This window comes from Nicotiana sylvestris, chromosome 4 (genome assembly GCF_000393655.2).
Source record: "Nicotiana sylvestris chromosome 4, ASM39365v2, whole genome shotgun sequence".
Lineage (NCBI taxonomy): Eukaryota > Viridiplantae > Streptophyta > Magnoliopsida > Solanales > Solanaceae > Nicotiana > Nicotiana sylvestris.
In genome coordinates, this window is record NC_091060.1 from 133,828,737 (window position 1) to 133,848,712 (window position 19,976).

Sequence of the window (19,976 nt, forward strand, 5' to 3'; positions counted from 1 at the left end):
ACCTGCCTCAGATCCTACACGATTACTGCAGAAGTGTAGCGTGTGTACATAAACAACATGTACCCAGTAAGTATCTAGTCTAACCTCGAAGAAGTAGTGACGAGGGGTCAACTCCGACACTTACAATAGGCTAATAATAAAATACCCAAATTTCTAAATAAACGTGGATTATGTAAATAATAATGAAAACTCAATAACAAGCAGTAAATAAACAAATCTACCACTGATAGTAAATCCCAGGTCAATTTCCATATTACATAATTGTAACCTCTCAAGGCAATGAAACGATATCCAGTATAATTAAGCTTCGAGTATTATTATGCACGATTTATGCCGAGGTCGTAAATCGGGTCCAATCCTGCACTACTATTGAGTAACGAGGATGGTCGATGCAGTTTTACCCAACAAAGGTCGGGATCGAATCCACATGGAGTTAATTAGTTTGGAGTTAGGTTTATATCTGAGTGAGATGTGGGTTTTGCCCTTAATTGCACTTCCACAAATGGTTGGTTTGTTTTCTACTTCTACTTCTATTCTATAGCATGCAATAGTTAAACTAAGTATAATGTTTTTGTTGGTTGTTTTCAAAGATTTAAAGGGACTAGGGTAGTGACTTCCACCTAGGTGGATATCTAACGGGTATCGAGAATTTAGGGCAAGCTTGTTATGATTAGGGTCGAGATATAACCATCACACATAAGTGCTCACTCTATACCTCTCGGTAGTTTGAGTGACTTTGCCCAATTTGGCTTTCTCAAGTCCAAATGGGTGTTCATGCATAACAAATGATATTGGCTCAAGTCGTGTATAGCTATCTCTAGGTTTAGCCCTTTAATTTGGGTTATCAATCTCTTAAATTCACCCCAATTCTTTGTTAGCCTAATTTTCCTAGACTTAGTCCCTCTTTCTCAAGAAGAGTCTAAGTTATAAAGGCACGAATCAGTGTTTGCAACCACCAATTCTACAATTAAAGCATGAATTAGGCCAAATATCACTAACCCATAAACAATTAAGCCCTAAAATTCAAGACCCATTAAATAGACAACCCTAGCTATGGGTTTAGCTACTCATAATAATAGCAGAAATCAAAGATGAAAATGAAATATAAGCCATAAGATTCAAATACAAGATGAAAATCTAAAGATTGAAGGTAAATCTACTATAAAATTACTCAGAAAGGTAAAAACCACCAGTTCACGTGTTCAGCAAGACATAACTTAACCTAAAAATGTGAAAAAGATCTATTTATACTAGGCTGAAATTCCCGAACAAAAGTGCCCCTACGGAGAATTCGCGGAGGCGTAATTTTGACTGCCTCCACGCTTGAGCTTCCGCGGCCGCGTAATAATGACTGCGATCTGCGTTTCTCCATATTTGAATCTGGACTAGGACCTGCTTCGCGAACAACGTAAAATCCACCGCGTCCGCGTCCGCGTTAGCTTAATTCACGACCGCATAATTTGGACGTGAACTGCATTTTTCAGTCAAGCTTAACTTGCAAGGCCTCTGAACTTTGAAGCACGCTCTCAGCGAAAATACTCGCGCCAGAGATTCTGCGGCCGCGCTTTTCCACGCGGTCAGCGGTAAATATTGTGCCCAAAATAGCCTCTCTAAATCTCACTTTCGCGACCGCATTTTTGTGGCCGCCTCAGCGGTGGTCCTTACGCGGCCGCTCTTTTCTGCCGCTATTAGCGCTTCAGTCCCAGCCTTGGATTTGTGCAAGTTTGACTCCTTCATGAGTGTATTATGGCTTATTTGCCTCATTTTGACCAAACCCTGCAAGCAAGCACATTAAGTCAGTTTTCGGGAATACTTTTACTCATTTTCAACCTAAAACCTAAGCAAAGGAGAGCACATAATAGGTTAAAATCCATAGTTATCAACTCCCCCAAACTTAAGCTTTTGCTTGTCCTCAAGCAAACAAAGTAATTCCCACCTCCACAAGAAAAAGAAAGGAAAATTTCAGCTGTCCTAAGGTGACTTTATCAAGCATCAATTGGGACTAACAATTACCCTCAACACAAATGCATTACACTAACACACAACCTTTTGAGTACCAGAGTTCTAATGCAATACTAGAGCATCAAGAGTTGACTGAATTTACCAAGGAAGCTCACTCTATTACGTAGGTCGTTGTGGAACCCAAACTCTTTCTCCTCTACTCTCCATAAGCAAATATCACTTAAAAATTGAAGCACTCAAAACAAGGATTGCGAAGAAGCACACTCATCTCTATCAAGGGAATGTCACAAGTCCGGCTTTAAGTACCATAAATTTGACCCTTATGTGAATCAACAGTAATATAAGCTCACTCAACTCGAAATCCTATAGGGCTTTTGCGGGAATGTAATGAAGGCTTTTGGATCAAGGTAGGATATATCGATCTATGAAGGTTTCATCTTTCCTAAAGCACTTCATTTCTCATTTCGGCTCACACTTTCTTAACTTTTTGAGTCATTTTCTTCTTCCTTAGGGGAACTAGAGTGACACACTGTCACTCTTTCTTGTTCATGACAATCATTTTTCTCCTTTTTTTTAATCATTCCAAGCCTTTAATCATTGCTTTCATTGAATCCATTCATTTTTCTATACTATTCACTTTCTTTTTGACTTTTTGGCTTTTCTTTTCTTTTGCCTTCCCTTTTGTTCATTTTGTACCTTTTATCACTTTCACATTCCTTGTCTCATCCCCCCAAACTTATGCTTTTGACAATTGTGAATGCTAAGCAAAGATCGGGTGCCAAAAGAGAGTCATTATAGAACAGATAAAGGCTTGTAACATGGTTATTAAAAGAACAAGGGCTTCGGCTCAACGGGGTTGACTAGGGATATAATATTTGGTGGGCTATGGATGCTTTCAAGTTTCAAGTTGGATCAAGGAGAACCTATAATCATTTCTCAAGTTGAGCTACACTTAGAATTTTGCCTAGACAAACATTCAGGTCAAGTTCTAGATGTATTGGCACGAGACTTGGACTTGCAAATCAATACCTCACCTCACAAGCTGTTGGATTGCTAAAGAGAATAGAGTCGAGGGCCCACAACAACCCTAGCTAAGATTGAGCAACACAAATGGCTCCAAGAAGCCACTCGATGATTGTTTAGTCAACATAAGAGTCTAAAGGTCATAACTAGAACTATTCTTTGCCAATCAACTTGTTTCCAATCATGTGTTAGGCCCAAGTGAAGCTTTCCTGAGATACTATTATTCATTACTACTATTTACACAAAAACATAAAGAAAACGGACTCAAACCCTTAAGAAGGTTGTCATGCCATCCATTATCGGGAAGAGCCACCCGGTTCACACAACATCCACCTTTGGAAAGTACTGTGGCATTAAGAAAACCAAAGGCTTATTATCCACATAAAATGTAAAAAGAAGCTAACAACTTAACAAGAAACTACTAAAGGAAATAAAAAGCTAAGCTATTAAGGAAAAAAAACATAAGAAGTTATAAAGTAAACTACGGAAAGTAAAATGAATATGTACAATAATGGAAAGAAACGAATATATACATGGAATGGTAAAGTTATATACATACCAAAAGTGAAAACATAACGATAAGTAAAAAAAATAAAGAAAAATAGCATCATAATTATTACATGCTAGTCATCAAATCAAAATAGGACCCCCCCCCTCCCAAATAAAAGCTAGCATTGTCCTCAATGCTAAAAGCAAAAATAAAATTAGGGAGGAGTTAGAGAGTAAAGAAAACTCCCTATGAGGTTTGCATCGGGTCCTGCACATCAGTGGGGTCCTCGAACTACATAGGATCAGCAGCTCCCATCGGGTCCTCTAACTGGATCTCCAAATCTGACTGGGGGACCACGGGGTTGCTGAGCATCTGGATCATCTTTGTAGCAGCATGTGTAGTGGCATCAGACTCCTCAGACTGGTCAGCTACTGTTGCCTCATGCTCTGCTGCCTGTGCTGTTGCGTCGTGCTCCTCCAAGAGTAAGTCCAGTGGGATGTCTCCAGCAGAAGTGAATCTCTCCACATCCTTCTTCAGCTGCATCACTAACTCCTTTGAGGCTCGAGTATTCTTCATCTTTTTGACTTGTTAGCCCAGATCTTGTATAGATTTTCCCTGAGTCGCCAAAGTGTCCATGATTTTCTTTTGGTTGTCCATGAACTTCTTCTGGTTGTCCAGAAGCTCCTTCAACGACTCCTCCACTAATGAAGGCACCTGAGGTTGTGCCTGAGCTGCTACTGCACTGGATAAGACATATAGCTTTGATGTAGCTACCTGCATCCAGTTGTTGATACTGGACACTAGCCTGAGAAAGCCGCAGTGCAGTCTGGGGGTAGGTGGAAGAAGATGGCACAGACAATGGAATGGATAGCCCGAATGAAAGTGGAGGTACGGCAGCTGAGGATCCCACTGCTGTGGAAGGCTCTGACCCGGTGGCCACTACCCTTAGCTCTTTAGACTAGCCAGTGGGAATAGCAGCTTTACCCTTTGCTTTAGTTTGTCTGGTCCTTTTGTGCTATACCAGGAGAAGGGCTGCTTTGGTTTTGTCTTAGTGTCATAATTCTTCTTCTCAACTCCTTGGTCCTCAAAATACATGGTAAGGAAATTGGGGTATGGGTAGGATCTCCCGTCCTTGCCAATTGCCTTTGTGATGTTATAGTGCATGAGGTTCCCCACATTGATGGGATACCCCACTATGATTGAGGCTATCAAAACACACCGGGTGAGAGGGAGGACACTGTCATGCTGACACGGGTTCAGCCGGCTGCATACATAGGTGGACCACCCTTTGGCTTCAAAGTTGAAGGTGTTTCTGGCTATTGGAAACCCAGTTGTGATCCATGTCGGTGTCGTCCAGGGAGCTAATATCTTCGCCACCTATGGACGGGCTGCTTCACCAAGTGCCAGCTTTTCCAAATATTGCATAGCTTCCACATTCTCGAAACTAGCATACTCATTCAATGTCTTGCCATCGAATCGAATCCTCAAATTCCAGACCTTTGTCACCATGGTGCCTTTTTTTATGTGGGCCACGTTTGCATAGAATTCCTTAACAAGATATTCATTGGCATCTGGAACCTTGCTGGTGAACCATTTCCACCCTACTGTCTCCTCAAAGTTCCTTTTTACATTTGGATTGTGGGGAAGGAAGTCTCGCTCTATGAAGTGCCTCTCAAGGGTAAATGACCTTTGGGGCCACCATTCTCGGAATTTCTGGTAGGCTAACTCACTCACAAATCTGTGCTGCCACACCTCCGATTTTCTTGATTTTTCCAAACCCCCAAAAATAGTATCACCACCTCTCCCATCATCCGGAACCTCGTCATCATCAACATCAATAAGGGTAGGGGAAGCTGGTGAGGCCGGAGTTGTAGTAGGTGGGGAAGATGATCCTGAAGCCTCACTACCTTCCTCTAAGTCATCAGACGACTCAGAAGAGGAGGTAGATTTATCTCGTAACTGGTATTTCCCCTCAAACTGTGTAGGGATATGAGTGGGCATAGAATCTCCTTCCGAAGCTTCCCGGGAAGGGACATACTCACTAGTGTCTAAGTGATCAGCTGCTCTATCCGCAGCTCTGATGCTAGCTTTCATCTTGCCAATAGATTTTTGGACCGCTATGGGCATTTTGGTCTTTCCTTTACCCCTGCCTTGGGAGGGTTCTGCCCTCCCTTTAGATGTATCTCCTCGACCTCTAGATCGGACCATTGGCTGTAGCAAATAAGCAAAGAAGGATAGCCAGAACAAAGCTTCAAAACATATTAAAACAGTGCAGTCGAAATGCAGAAACTACTTCTCAGAACAGGCACGGTGAACCGTAGAAAAATGGTCGCGGCCGCGAAGAAGCAACCGCAGACACGAAAAAGCAACCGCGAACCGCGAAGGAGCTGGGATCAGATACAAACTCTCTGAACTTTGCTCACTGCGGACCGCGAAAATGTAAAAGCGATCGCGAAAGATCAACCACGGACCGCAAAAAAGCAACCGCGGATCGCGAACTTATATACACACAGTTTCTACAAACTAGGGAATGCGAACCACGAAAAAGTGGATTGCGGACAGCGAAATTCAACCAGCACGGGCACTAAGTAACGTTTGTAACCTAGGGTTTTCACTAAGTGCAAGCATTTGTGCAATTACAGGCATAGCTAATAACCCTATCCCCCATTAGGCATGTACAACAATTACCCACATGAATCTAAGCAACAATTAAGCGTAATTTCGATTTTGGCATGTATTAACCCTAATTAAAAAGAAAAAATTAAAACTAAGAGAGAAGAAAAGCAAAAATATAAAAGCAATGCAATGACTTGAGCATACCAGTTGTGAAATTGAAAGGAAATTGGACTCCTGATTAGTAACAATTGAGATTGAAAACCAAAGAAATGAGGATGAACAGTGCTCTAGAGTGTTTGGAAGTTTAGTTTGCGAAAAGGGTAAAAGGCCTAGGGACCTTCTATTTATACTCAGCATATGGACCCCACGACTTACCTGAACGCGGCCACGAAATTCTACCGCAGTCTGCGTTCTTTTACCTGATGAAAATTATTTTAGAAACATGTCCGTTGAGAGCAGAAAAAAGAGCGTGGTCGCGGGAGGTCATCGCGGACCGCAAAATTTCGACGACGGACGCGAATACAACTTCAGAGAGTTGATATTCTGGAATTTTCAAGTCCGCGTCTGCTATCATATTGTGCACCCGCAAAATGTTGTCGCGGACCGCAAAATTATGAGTGTGGTCCGCGTAATTCTCAACACTTAGGCCAATTTTCAGCCAAAGTCCTGTACTGCACAAACAAGTCCTACACAAACTTTATAACCAGTTAGTCCAAAGCAAAGCCTAAACTAAGAAGAAAATCAAAAAGAAAGAAAAACACATAGGTTGCCTCCCAAGAAGCATCTGATTTAACGTCGCGGCATGATGCATGTTACCATCATTCACTTGAAATGGATCAATGCCACCACGTGGCTATCATCAAACTTGCCAAGATAGTGCTTCACTCGGTGCCCATTAACTCTAAAAATTTCACCATTTTTGTTTTTCAAATCAAGAGTACCAAACGGAGTTACATGCACCACTTCAAAAGGGCCACTCTATTTTGACTTGAGCTTTCCAGAAAACAGTCGTAACCGAGAGTTGAATAGAAGAACCAAGTCACCCACCTTGAATTCCTTGTTCCGAGCATATTTGTCATGTAAATACTTCATCTTGTCCTTATATATGGACAAGATGGAATAGGCATGAAAGCGGAACTCATCAAGTTCATTTAGTTGCTCTACCCGAAGATTTGCAGCTACATCCCATTAAAGGTTTAACTTCTTCAGCGCCCACATGGCCTTGTGTTCTAACTCAACTGGAAGATGGCATGATTTTCTAAATACCAGCTGGTACGGAAACAAACCAATTGGAGTCTTGTACGCAGTCCTGTAAGCCTACAAAGCATCATCAAGTTTTCTTGACCAATCAGTTTGTTTTGCATTGACAGTTTTTGATAATATGCTCTTTATCTCCCTGTTGGAGACCTCAACTTGTCCACTAGTCTGAGGATGATAAGGGGTTGACACCTTATGATTGACACCATGCTTGGAAAGTAAAGTATCAAAGGCCTTGTTACAAAAATGAGAACCCCCATCACTGATGATCGCCCTTGGAGTGCCGAACCTTGTGAAGATATTTTTCTTTAAGAACGCCACCACACTCCGTGCCTCATTGTTGGGCAAAGCCACAGCTTCAACCCACTTGGAAACATAATCAACAGCAACCAGAATGTAAGTGTTACTACATGAACTCACAAATGGCCCCATGAAGTCGATGCCCCACACGTCAAAAATGTCAATCTCAAGAATAGTGGTGAGAGGCATTTCATCCTTCTTGGAAATTTCCCCACTCTCTGACACTCATCACATCTCTTAACAAGCTCACCGACATCTTTATATAGGGTAGGCCAATAAAATCCACAACTGAGAACATTTGAAGCAGTTCTCGCCCTACCATGATGACCATCCTAGGGCAAGGAATGGCAAGCATCAAGAATACTCATTTTCTCCTCTTCCGGAACACATCTCCGGATCACACCATCATTACAAATCTTGAAAAGATAAGGCTCATCCTAGTAATAATCCAAGTTGTCCCGTTTAAGCTTCTTCCTTTGGTTAGAAGAGAGCTCACTCGGGATAATGTTGGTCACAAGAAAGTTAGCCACATTGGCAAACCAAGGCATACTATTCAAAGACACGGAGAGGAGTTGTTCATCCGGAAATGAATCATTAATTTTGAGGCCATTATGTGGCCTCCCCTCCTCTTCCAAGTGGGACAAGTTGTCCGCCACTTGATTTTCACACCCTTTTCGATCAATAATTTCAAGGTCAAACTCTTGAAGAAGTAGAACCCATCTCATTGACCTAGCCTTAGAATCCTTTTTTATGATCAAGTAACGGAGTACCGCGTGATCGATGTGCATAATCACTTTAGTACCCATGAGATATGGCCTGAACTTTTCCATGGCGAAGATAATGGCTAATAACTCTTTCTCGGTCACCATATAATTTACTTGGGCGTCATTTATTGTTTTGCTTGCATAATAGACCGGATGAAATATCGTGTTGATCCTTTTCCCCAAAACCGTTCCTATCGCAACGTCACTAGCATCGCACATGAGCTCAAAGGGTAAGCTCCAATTGGGTGCGGTAATGATGGGAGTGGTAGTCAATCTCTACTTGAGAAGCTCAAAATCTTTCATGCAATCATCATTGAATACAAACTTTGCATCTTTTTCCCACAACTTGCACAAGGGGTTCACCACCTTTGAGAAATCCTTGATGAACCGACGGTAGAACCCCACATGCCCAAGAAAGCTCCTAACTCCATTGACGGAAATGGGAGGAGGGAGTTTTGAAATCACTTCAATCTTCACTTTGTCCACTTCAATACCATTCTTTGAGATCTTATGGCCGAGGACAATGCCCTCCTCGACCATAAAGTGGCATTTTTCCCAATTAAGCATTAGATTGGTCTGTTCACATCAGGCCAACATTTGTCAAGATTACCCAAGAATTCTTCAAAGGAGTCACCCACAACACTAAAATCATCCATGAACACTTCGAGAAAGTCCTCCACCATATCCGTAAATATTGCCATCATACACCGCTAAAAGGTAGCTGGTGCATTACACAAACCAAACGGCATCTGTGAGAATGCAAAGGTGTCATACGGACATGTGAAGGTGGTATTCTCTTGGTCTTTCGATGCAATCAAAATCTGGTTGTAACCTGAGTACCTATCCAAAAAGCAATAGTAGGCACGCCCGACAAGTCTATCCAATATTTGATCAAGAAAGGGCAATGGAAAATGGTCTTTGCAGGTCACTTTGTTTCGTTTCCGGTAATCCATGCATACCCTCCATCCGGTGACAGTCCTAGTCGAGATGAACTCATTTTTCTCATTTGTAATCACAGTCATACCCCCTTCTTCGGCACACATTGTACCGGTGAAATCCATGAACTATCCGACATGGGGTACACAACCCCTGCATCTAGCCACTTGATAATCTCCTTCTTGACAACCTCTTGCATGGACTCATTCAACCTCCTTTAATGTTCCACGGAGGGTTTGGCATCATCCTCTAGTATAATTTTATGCATGCAAAAGGCGAGGCTTATACACCGAATGTCAGCCAAAGTCCATCCAATTGCCTTCTTCCTTTTTTGGAGCACCGCAAGGATGGCATATACTTGCACATTAGTTAAGCACGCACAAAGAATAATAGGTAAAGTTGAACAAGGGCCCAAGAATTCATACCAGAGGTGTGAAGGCAAAGGCTTCAACTCCAATGTGGGAGGCTCCTCGATTGAGGACTTTGTTGGTGGAGTCTTCCGGTTCTCAAGGTCCAAGGAAAGTTTTCGGGGCTCATATGTATATGAACTCATTCCTCATAAAGCATTGACACATTCAACTAAGCCTCCATCCTCAGTGACATCATGGTTCAACAACACAGCTTCCAAAGGGTCCTCCACATTAATCATAGCACTGGTGTCTTCAATAATCACCTCGGTCACAAGATCCACAAATGAACATACTTCGTTGCTATTGGGCTGTCTCATTGACTTGTAGACATGGAACACAACTTTTTTATCACCCACCCGGAAGGTGAGCTCTCCTGCTTCCACATCAACTAAAACCTTCCCTGTAGTGAGGAAAGGTCTCCCCAATATGATTGGCACCTCATAGTCAACCTTGCAGTCAAGTATCACAAAATCCGCGAGAAGTATGAACTTGTCGACCCGGACTAGCACATTATCAATGATCCTCAATGGTCTCTTTATTGTCCTGTCTGCCATTTGTAACCTCATGAAAGTGGGCCTTTGTTGCCCAATCCTCATTGTCTTGAACACAGAATATGGCATCAAGTTAATGCTTGCCCCCAAGTCGCACAAAGCTTTGGCAAAATCGGCACTATCAATAGTGCACGGGATTGTAAAAGCACCGGGGTCTTCTAGCTTTGGGGCCATGGAATATACAATGGCACTCACTTGATGCGTCATCTTGACAGTTTCACAATTCATGGATCTCTTCTTTGTTACCAAGTCTTTCATAAACTTGGCATATCCTGGCATTTGTTCTAGAGCTTCCACTAAAGGCACATTGATGGACAAACTTTTCATCATATCAATAAATTTCTTGAATTGGTTCTCATTATTTTGTTTGGCAAGCCTTTGAGGATATGGTGGATGGGGTCCTTGGCAAAGGAGTCTTGGCTTTGGGCACTACTGTTTTCGGTATGTCTATCACGTGTTCCCTAGACGGGTTCACATCAGTTTATATCTCCTCCACGTTGTCATCAATGTCAATTTTTACTTCTTCATTCATATTTTAATCACTCACTTGCACATCATTTCTTTGCTCATCATCCTTTTGTACCAACACATCATCACTCACAACCTTTCTTGCATTAGAGGTACTAGCAACTCCACCTCTGCCACTCCTTGTAGTCACCGCCAGAGAATGGCCCGTGTTGTTCCCTCTCTTCGGGTTCACCACCGTATCACTAGGTAGTGTCCCTTTAGGGCGAGTATTCAAAGCTTGAGAAATTTGGTCAAGTTGGACCTCCATGTTGCGGATAGAAGTATTGTGGGACGCCAATCGGGTATCGGAGTCGGCAATTTTTCTTCAGCATTTGCTCAAACATTGATTCATTCCGTCCCATATCATTGTTGGACGAGTAAGGACCTTGTGATGGATATGGAGGCGGGTTGTTTGGTTGTTGAAACATCGGAGGCCTTTGAAATCCCGGCCCTCGATTCCTTTGATTATTATTCCAACCCCCTTGGTTGTTAATACCTCCCAAATTGCTATTGTTATTGTCGTCCCAGTTGCCTTGGTTACCTTGGTTGCCCCAATTTTGATTGTTGTTCCCCCAGTTGTTTTGATGGTTATTGCTACCACTATTCCAATTTCCTTGTTAATTTTGATTTTCCCAATTTCCTTGGGATCTCCACTGTTGGTAGTTGTTCCCATACTGAACCTCTTCACTTTGATCATCATACACAAAGTGCGGAGCCTTCCACTGTGGACCGAGACTACTCAAAGGTAGAACACCATGGAAATTTGCTGACTTTATCATCACACTTCATTTCGCTACGCTCAATAAGAACCCAGAATAGGGTAAATAGGTTTGTGTTCTGCTTCCAAAGTCAGTCATCTTTGCCCAAGTGTGAACTGCAGACGACTTCATTCTGTTGTGCTCAGCGAAAGAACTGCCTAAGCATACTTTTTCGGATCCAAGCTTCTTTGCTCTTTCTAAGCCTTCTTCTTGCATGGAAGAGCGCAACTTTTGCAAAACTGGGATTTTAGTAGTAGGCGGCATCCCCTCTTAGTTTTGAGTAGGCAGAACCATTCTATTTTGGTTCTTCTCCACGGGTGATCCAAGAATTTTCCTATTATTTTTTCAACTGAGATTTTGATATAGAAGGATCTCTTTGTTTCTTCACCACGGATTCTCGCTTCATTTTCTTGAAAAGATATTATATCACCGTGGGAGAGTTTAAAATGAGTAATGTTAACCATTCCACTATTCACACCATCATTCGTAAGGCTTGCTTTACATTGGACCCGATGTTGAGCCTCTCATAGCCTAGTACCGATGAACTAGGCAAGTGACCTTGCAAGGCAATTAACCTTTATACAAAATCAATGTCCACCTCGCCGCTGCTTTTGGGTGATTGGAGAATAGCAGTAAGGAATACTAAATGAAAGTATGCAGCGAGGCAAAGCCGATTGAGAATATAATAGTTAGCCCATCAGAGCTTGGGAGTCATCCTATTTAATACAGATTCTTCCTCTAGTCGAATAGAGTATTAGTCCACTCTATTATATTCCCCATTATTTCACTTTCTCGCTATTCGAAATATTATAAGAGAAGAAAGCTGGCAGATTGGCTTTTGGATGCTTTGAGGTTCTTATTTGAAGTCATTTGTTTATCACAGAACAAGTCCCATCAGTCACTGTCATAATTGACCCTCTATTCTAGCTCTCATCCACTGGCTGCAAGGAAACAACTAGATTAGCTTTTTTAACTCTCTTTAAAAGAGACTGCTTTCAAATTCACTTGCCCTAGAACCTGATTTTTATTGATATTGATCTAGAATCAGCTATTCCTAGTTTTTTTTTATTATTCCTAGCCAGAGAAATTAAACAAATCTCGAGATCCAGAAACCTATTTATACGCCTAGCCTTAAGCAAAAGAAATATAGGTAGCCCTACCATAAAAACTATTACCTCGACTTGGATTGGGAATCTGGTTAGCATCCATATTTAAGAATAAAAGAACAAAGACTTGACTGGACGGTATTCACGAGCAGATGACAAGCATGAGTGAAGAAGGGTCTTATGTTATCATTTTTTGTGATAAAGAAGATGTTCTTGTTCTTTCATTCCCCAAACCCACTTTAGCTTTCAAGATTGGGTTGGTGTTCTGGTAGGCGTCCTCTCCTTCAGGTTCTACTGCACTCTTCGGTCAAGTAAAACAAGCTCATAGAAAAAAGGAGCGCAAACGAACCTGAGCTGCTATACCAAATCCCCCGCTGGCCATCGGGGACCTAGTGGTAAGGTCATGATCCGCAGGGGAATAGATTACTCATTCTTCCACTGGGGACAGGTGCACGAACAACAACTCCAAACGTCACACATTCGCCGCCTACAATTTTTAAATTGACTTGAAATTCTAGATATGCTCGATATACTTGAAACAAGGACTAGATTGTATAATGATGATACTAAAAAAGAATATGTGCCTAAAATGTATGATCCTTTGTTAAATGGACCATACTGAGGAACAATCAAAAAAAGTTTTCACCTTCAATCGTAAACAAAACTTCGCTAGAAAATTTGCAAGAGAGTTAGAATAAATAGGATTCATACTATCTTTCTTCTGAATATTGATTACCAAAAATTTGAACAAAAATTGGATACTGTTATGAATAATTTGTACATTGGATACTACTTTAGATGTCCATGTTGTGAATAACTTAAAGATTAAATTTTCTACTTTATGTCCATCATCTTTACTTTTTATGCCTATAAAAGGTCATGTAATTGCAATGGAAAAATACACCAAAGTGAAAGAAGAAAACACTTCTCCCTTCTTTCTATCTCTTCTTATTTACATTTTACTGCATTACTTTTATTTTATAACACGTTATCAGCACGAAGCTCTAATTTTATTCTTAACTCCCGCTAAGTTGAGCCATTTTATTAAGGTATGTATCATTATAATCATCTTATTTATGGCAGTACATATCATATGCTCACTGTTTGCAGATTACTTGTGCGCTTGGGCATCTTAAATAGTTTAAGTACATTGCAGTGATTAAATAACTATTTCCTTCCGTGCTCAACTCTTAGAGGACCTCAAAGTCATCAAACTAGCTATGCACTAATGTCATGGACTCCCTGGATCAAAACATATCTTTAAGGCATTTTGAAGAACTGTGAGAAATGAATTGACAAGCAATAATTTTTTAATTACTTTATATTTATTGGAACATATAAATAATGTTAGTCACGTTCAATTCTATTAACACATATATATCAATAATATAAAGTGAAATGAAACAAGTATGTAATTTCTACTTTATGGCAAGAATAAAATGAAATAGTAGATTGTTAACATGATATAGCTCTATTTTCATTTCTTTTACCTTAATCGTTTTGTTTTCATTAATTGTTTATTATTATAATTATTTCTCTAACTTATTCATCTTTTATGATAGTTTTCACTATGTCAAATTTATCAAAACTTGAATTTGTGGCACTTGACATCACCGAAAGGAACTATTTATCATGGGTTCTTGATGCTGAAATTCACATTGACGCTAAAGGTCTTGGAAATACTATTATACAAGGAAATGAAGCATCAAATCAGGATAAAGCGAAGGCCATGATTTTCCTTCGTCATCATCTACATGAAGGGTTAAAAATTGAATATTTAACTGTAAAAGATCCACTTGAATTATGGATTAATTTGAAGGATCGATATGACCACCTAAAATTTACGGTATTACCGAAAGCTCGGTATGAGTGGATACATTTAAGGTTGCAAGACTTTAAAACCGTAAGTGAGTATAATTCTGCTATCTTTAAAGTAAGTTCTCTATTAAACTTATGTGGAGACACTATCACAGATGACGACTTATTGAAAAAAACATTTTCTACTTTTCACGCTTCAAATGTGGTGCTACAACAACAATACCGTGAAAAAAGTTTTAAGAAATATTCTGAGTTAATCACATACCTACTTGTGGCTGAGCAGAATAATACTCTATTAATGAAAAATCATGAAGCTCGTCCTATCGGGTCAGCTCCATTTCCGGAAGTGAATGTTGTAGCAACATATGATAAGTTTGAAGGAAAACAAAATAATTACTGTGGTCGTGGACATGGTCGTAAACGTGGACGTGGTAGGGGGCGAAACAATTATCGTCATTATGGTGGAAATAAATTGGAGAACAATAAGGGTTCTCAAATTAATCATTCAAAAGGTAAAGCTAGTATGTGTCACCGATGTGGTATGAGAGGTCATTGGGCACGCATTTGTCGTACGCCAGAACATTTTGTCAAACTTTATCAAGCCTCCCTCAAGAAAAAAGAAAATAATGTGGAGGCACACTTGACCTTTCAAAATAATGATGATGAAGCAGGTCCCTCAAATAAATATGATTCTAAGGCACATCTTGCATATAAAGATGATGATTTTGAAGGCCTAACAAATATTACTCATTTAGAAGTTGGAGACTTCTTTGAGGATATTGACTGAAGAACTAATCATCTTACTGGGGAATGAAGCTATAAAAGTTGTTATTTTTATGTTTGCAACTAGTTTATTTTTCTTGAGTGTATTTTCCTAATGCATCATGTGTTGCTAGTTTCTACATTCCTAATGTATTTCTTAATGTTTTTTTCGCTTGTCTTTCATATTTCTTATGATGTATTATTTGTTTTTTTATGAAGAATATGAAAATTCCCCAGTTTTCAGTTGGACTCAAGATTAATAAAGATGATATATGTCTTCTGGATAGTGCTACAACACACACTATTTTAAAAGATAAGAGATATTTCTCTTATTTGGTAATGAAAGAAGCGAATGTTAATACAATATCCGGTAGTACAAGATTAATTGAAGGTTCTGGAAGAGCCAATTTATTACTACCAGGAGGAACAAATTTGGCTATTGATGAAGCACTATATTGTAGTAAATCTCAAAGAAACTTATTAAGTTTCAAAGATATTCGCCAAAATGGCTATCATATTGAGACTACAAATGATGAAAAGATTGAATATCTTTATATTACTACAATAATGTCCGGTAAGAATTATGTGCTTGAAATGTTATCTGCTCTTTCCTCCGGCTTATACTACACAAGTATTAGCAGGATTGAAACACATGTCATAGTAAACGAGAAGTTTACTAATCAAGATAATTTTATTATTTGGCATGACCGGTTGGGCCATCCTGGTTCTAATATGATGCGTACATGCAATGAAGAATCTGAAGATTCTTCAATTTAAGGAATTCTCTTGTGCTGCATGTTCTCAAGGAAAATTAATTATTAGACCATTAACTATTAAAGTTAGGATGGAATCCCTTGCATTTCTGGAACGTATACAGGGTGATATATGTGGGCCCATTCACCCTTCATGTGGACCATTCAAATATTATATGATTTTGGTAGATGCATCTACAAGATGGTCACATGTGTGCTTACTATCAACTCGCAATATGGCATTTGCGAGATTGTTGGCTCAAATAATAAAGCTAAGAGCACAATTTCTAGATTATGCAATTAAGATAATTCGTCTTGATAATGTTGGTGAGTTTACATCCCAAGCCTTTAATGATTATTGTATTTCAACTGGGATAACAATTGAGCATCCGGTTGCTCATGTTCATCCACAAAATGGTCTAGCAGAATCATTGATCAAACGCCTCCAATTAATTGCTAGACCAATGCTTATGAGAACAAAACTTCCCATTTCAGTATGGGGTCATGCTATTTTGCACGCAGCAGCACTTGTGCGGATAAGGCCCACAAGTTATCATAAAGTCTCCCCATTGCAATTGGCTTTTGGTCAGGAGCCAAATATTTCCCATCTTAGGATCTTTGGTTGTGCGATATATGTTCCAATTGCTCCACCACAACGCACAAAGATGGGTCCTCAAAGAAGGTTGGGGATATATGTTGGATATGAATCTCCTTCTATTATAAAATATCTAGAGCCGATGACTGGAGATTTATTTACGGCAAGATTTTCTGATTGCCATTTTGATGAATCAGTATATCCAACATTAGGGGAGAAAATAAGCAGCTGAAAAAGAAGATAGATTGGAATGCATTATCACTGTCTCATTTAGATCCTCGAACAAATCAATGTGAACAAGAGGTTCAAAAGATTATTCATTTACAAAATATTGCAAATCAATTGCCAGATGCATTCACTGACCTACCAAGGGTGACTAAGTCACATATTCTAACTGCTAATGCTCCAATTCGAGTTGATATCCCGGCAGGATAATTAATTAAAGCAAATGAGTCTAAGCCATGCTTGAAACGTGGTAGACCAATCGGTTCTAAAGATAAAAATCCTCGAAGAAGAAAAGGAGCAAGTGATCAAAGTGAACATAACATAGAGGTAGTGGCTCAAGAAGAGCCCCAAGACGTAACAAATGATAAGACTTTAGGAGAGGTCCATGTACCTAAAAATAATGAAAATGAAGAGATATCAATAAGTTACGTCTCAACCGGGAAAAGATGGAACCGAAATAATATTGTTATCGATAACATTTTTGCTTATAATGTTGCTGTTGAAATAATGCAACAAGATGAGGATCTTGAACCAAAATCTGTCAATGAATGTAGACAGAGAAATGATTGGCCAAAATGGAAAGACGCTATCCAGGCAGAGTTAACTTCACTTGGAAAACGTGAAGTCTTCGGACCCATAGTTCGAACACCTGAAGGCATAAAGCCAGTAGGGTATAAATGGGTTTTTGTGCGAAAACGAAATGATAAAAATGAAGTCGTTAGATATAAAGCACGACTTGTGGCACAAGGGTTTTCCCAAAGGCCTGGAATTGATTATATGGAGACATATTCTCCTGTAGTGGATGCTATCACCTTCAGGTATCTCATAAATATGGCAGTGCAAGAAAAACTTGATATGCATCTAATGGATGTTGTTACAGCCTATTTGTATGGATCATTAGACAACGAAATTTTTATGAAAGTACCTGAGGGATTTAAAGTGCCAGAAGCATATAAAAGTTTTCGAGAAACTTGTTCAATAAAGCTTCAGAAATCTTTATACGGATTGAAACAATCAGGTCGTATGTGGTACAATCGCCTGAGTGAATACCTGTTGAAAGAAGGGTAAAAGAATGATCCAATTTGTCCTTGTGTCTTTATAAAAAAGTCTAGATCTGAATTTGTTATAATCGCCATGTATGTTGATGATTTAAATATCATTGGAACTCCTCGGGAGCTTCCAAAAACAGTAGACTGTTTGAAGAAAGAATTTGAAATGAAAGATCTTGGAAAGACAAAATTTTGTCTTGGTCTACAAATTGAGTATATGAAAGATGGAATATTTGTCCATCAATCAACATACACCGAAAAGATTTTAAAGCGATTCTATATGGATAAAGCACATCCATTGAGTACCCCGATGGTTGTGAGATCACTTGATATAAAGAAAGATCCATTCCGACCTCATGAAAATGATGAAGAGCTTCTTGGTGCCGAAGTACCATATCTTAGTGCAATTGGGGCATTAATGTATCTTGCCAATAATTCCCGACCAGATATAGCTTTCTCAGTAAGCTTATTGGCAAGATTTAGTACTTCGCCAACACAAAGACACTGGAATGGTATTAAACATATATTCAGATACCTCCAAGGGACCATTGATATGGGTTTATTTTATTCAAATGAATCCAAGCCATCATTGATTGGTTATGCAGATGCAGGATATTTGTCTGATCCACACAAAGGTCGATCTCAGACAGGCTATTTATTTACAAGTGGAGGTACAGCCATATCATGGCATTCGACAAAACAAACTATGGTTGCTACTTCTTCAAATCATGCAGAGATAATAGCCATTCACGAAGCAAGTCGAGAATGCATTTGGTTAAGATCTATAACTCAACACATTCAGCAAACATGTGGTTTTTCTTCGAAAGAGAATATTCCAACAATATTGTATGAAGACAATGTTGCATGCATAGCTCAATTGAAAGGAGGATATATCAAAGGAGATAGAACAAAACACATTTCACCGAAATTCTTTTTCACTCATGATCTTCAGAAGAATGGTGAAATAGATGTACAACAAGTTCGTTCAAGTGATAATTTGGCTGATCTGTTCACTAAGGCGTTACCAACCTCAATATTTGAAAAGCTGATATATAAGATTGGAATGCGTCGTCTTCGAGACATTAAGTGATTTTTCATCAGGGGGAGTAACTACACGCTGCACTCTTTTCCTTAACCAAGGTTTTGTCCCACTGGGTATTCCTGGTAAGGTTTTTAATGAGGCAGCAAGCAATGCATATTATAAATAAATATGTACATCCCAATATTTTTTTGTAAGTTTTTAATGAGGCACATTATCTTACATGGACATCCAAGGGGGAGTGTTATGAATAGTTTGTACATTAGATACTACATTGGATGTTACATTGGATGCCCATGTTGTGAATAACTTAAAGATTAAATTTCCTACTTTATGTCCATCATCTTTACTTTTTATGCCTATAAAAGGCCATGTAATTGCAATGGAAAAATACACCAAAGTGAAAGAAGAAAACACTTTTCCCTTCTTTCTATCTCTTCTTATTTACATTTTACTACATTACTTTTATTTTATAACAGATACGATTGATAAAAATCCATTATCAATAGAAATTGATGAGTTCTTAACTTTAATCAATGAATTTGGAATGAATCAAAATCGAGTTTAAATTTAAAAGACCTTTCTTTATTTCAGACCAAGAACAGGGAAGAATGAATTAAGAAAAAAGAACTAAATTTGTAAATTTTGTATTCAATGCAATTTATATTAATGGGCAACATCTGGGAAAAAATCGATTCAAATAAAAGAAATCGGTATAAAAATACCTCGCTAGTCACCTAAGTGTCAATTCCTCCATTCACAGAATGCCCTTATCAATCAAACTTTCTCTCTCTTATCGGAACTACTTTCTACAGCTCCATCTTCAACAGTTGCTCAATCTTTCATTTCGAAAATCAAACTTGGATGTCACGGGACTCTCAAAACTTCGTTCGGTGCATTCTTTTTCATCTTTAGCAGTTCCATATTAATCGATTTCATTCCGATCGATCAGTCAAGATGGTTAGCTTGGGCGCTAATGGTATTTTTTATCTAGATTACCTAGACAAATGATAATTTGTCCGTGCACTTTTCGGAAATGACAGAAATATAGTCCAG

At 39.3% G+C, this 19,976-nt stretch overlaps 1 protein-coding gene across 1 annotated transcript; it reads right to left on the reverse strand.

Moving 5' to 3' along the window:
* Positions 1-9,904: 9,904 nt before the first annotated feature.
* On the reverse strand, positions 9,905-10,588 carry LOC104249911 (uncharacterized). The gene has a single exon (XM_009806434.2). It carries the CDS (start codon positions 10,586-10,588, stop codon positions 9,905-9,907), a length of 684 nt encoding a protein of 227 aa, XP_009804736.2.
* Positions 10,589-19,976: the final 9,388 nt, after the last annotated feature.

Coding starts and splice junctions, on each gene's coding strand:
- LOC104249911 (XM_009806434.2), bottom strand. CDS start 10,588: ATGCCAGGATATGCCAAGTTTATGAAAGACTTGGTAACAAAGAAGAGA.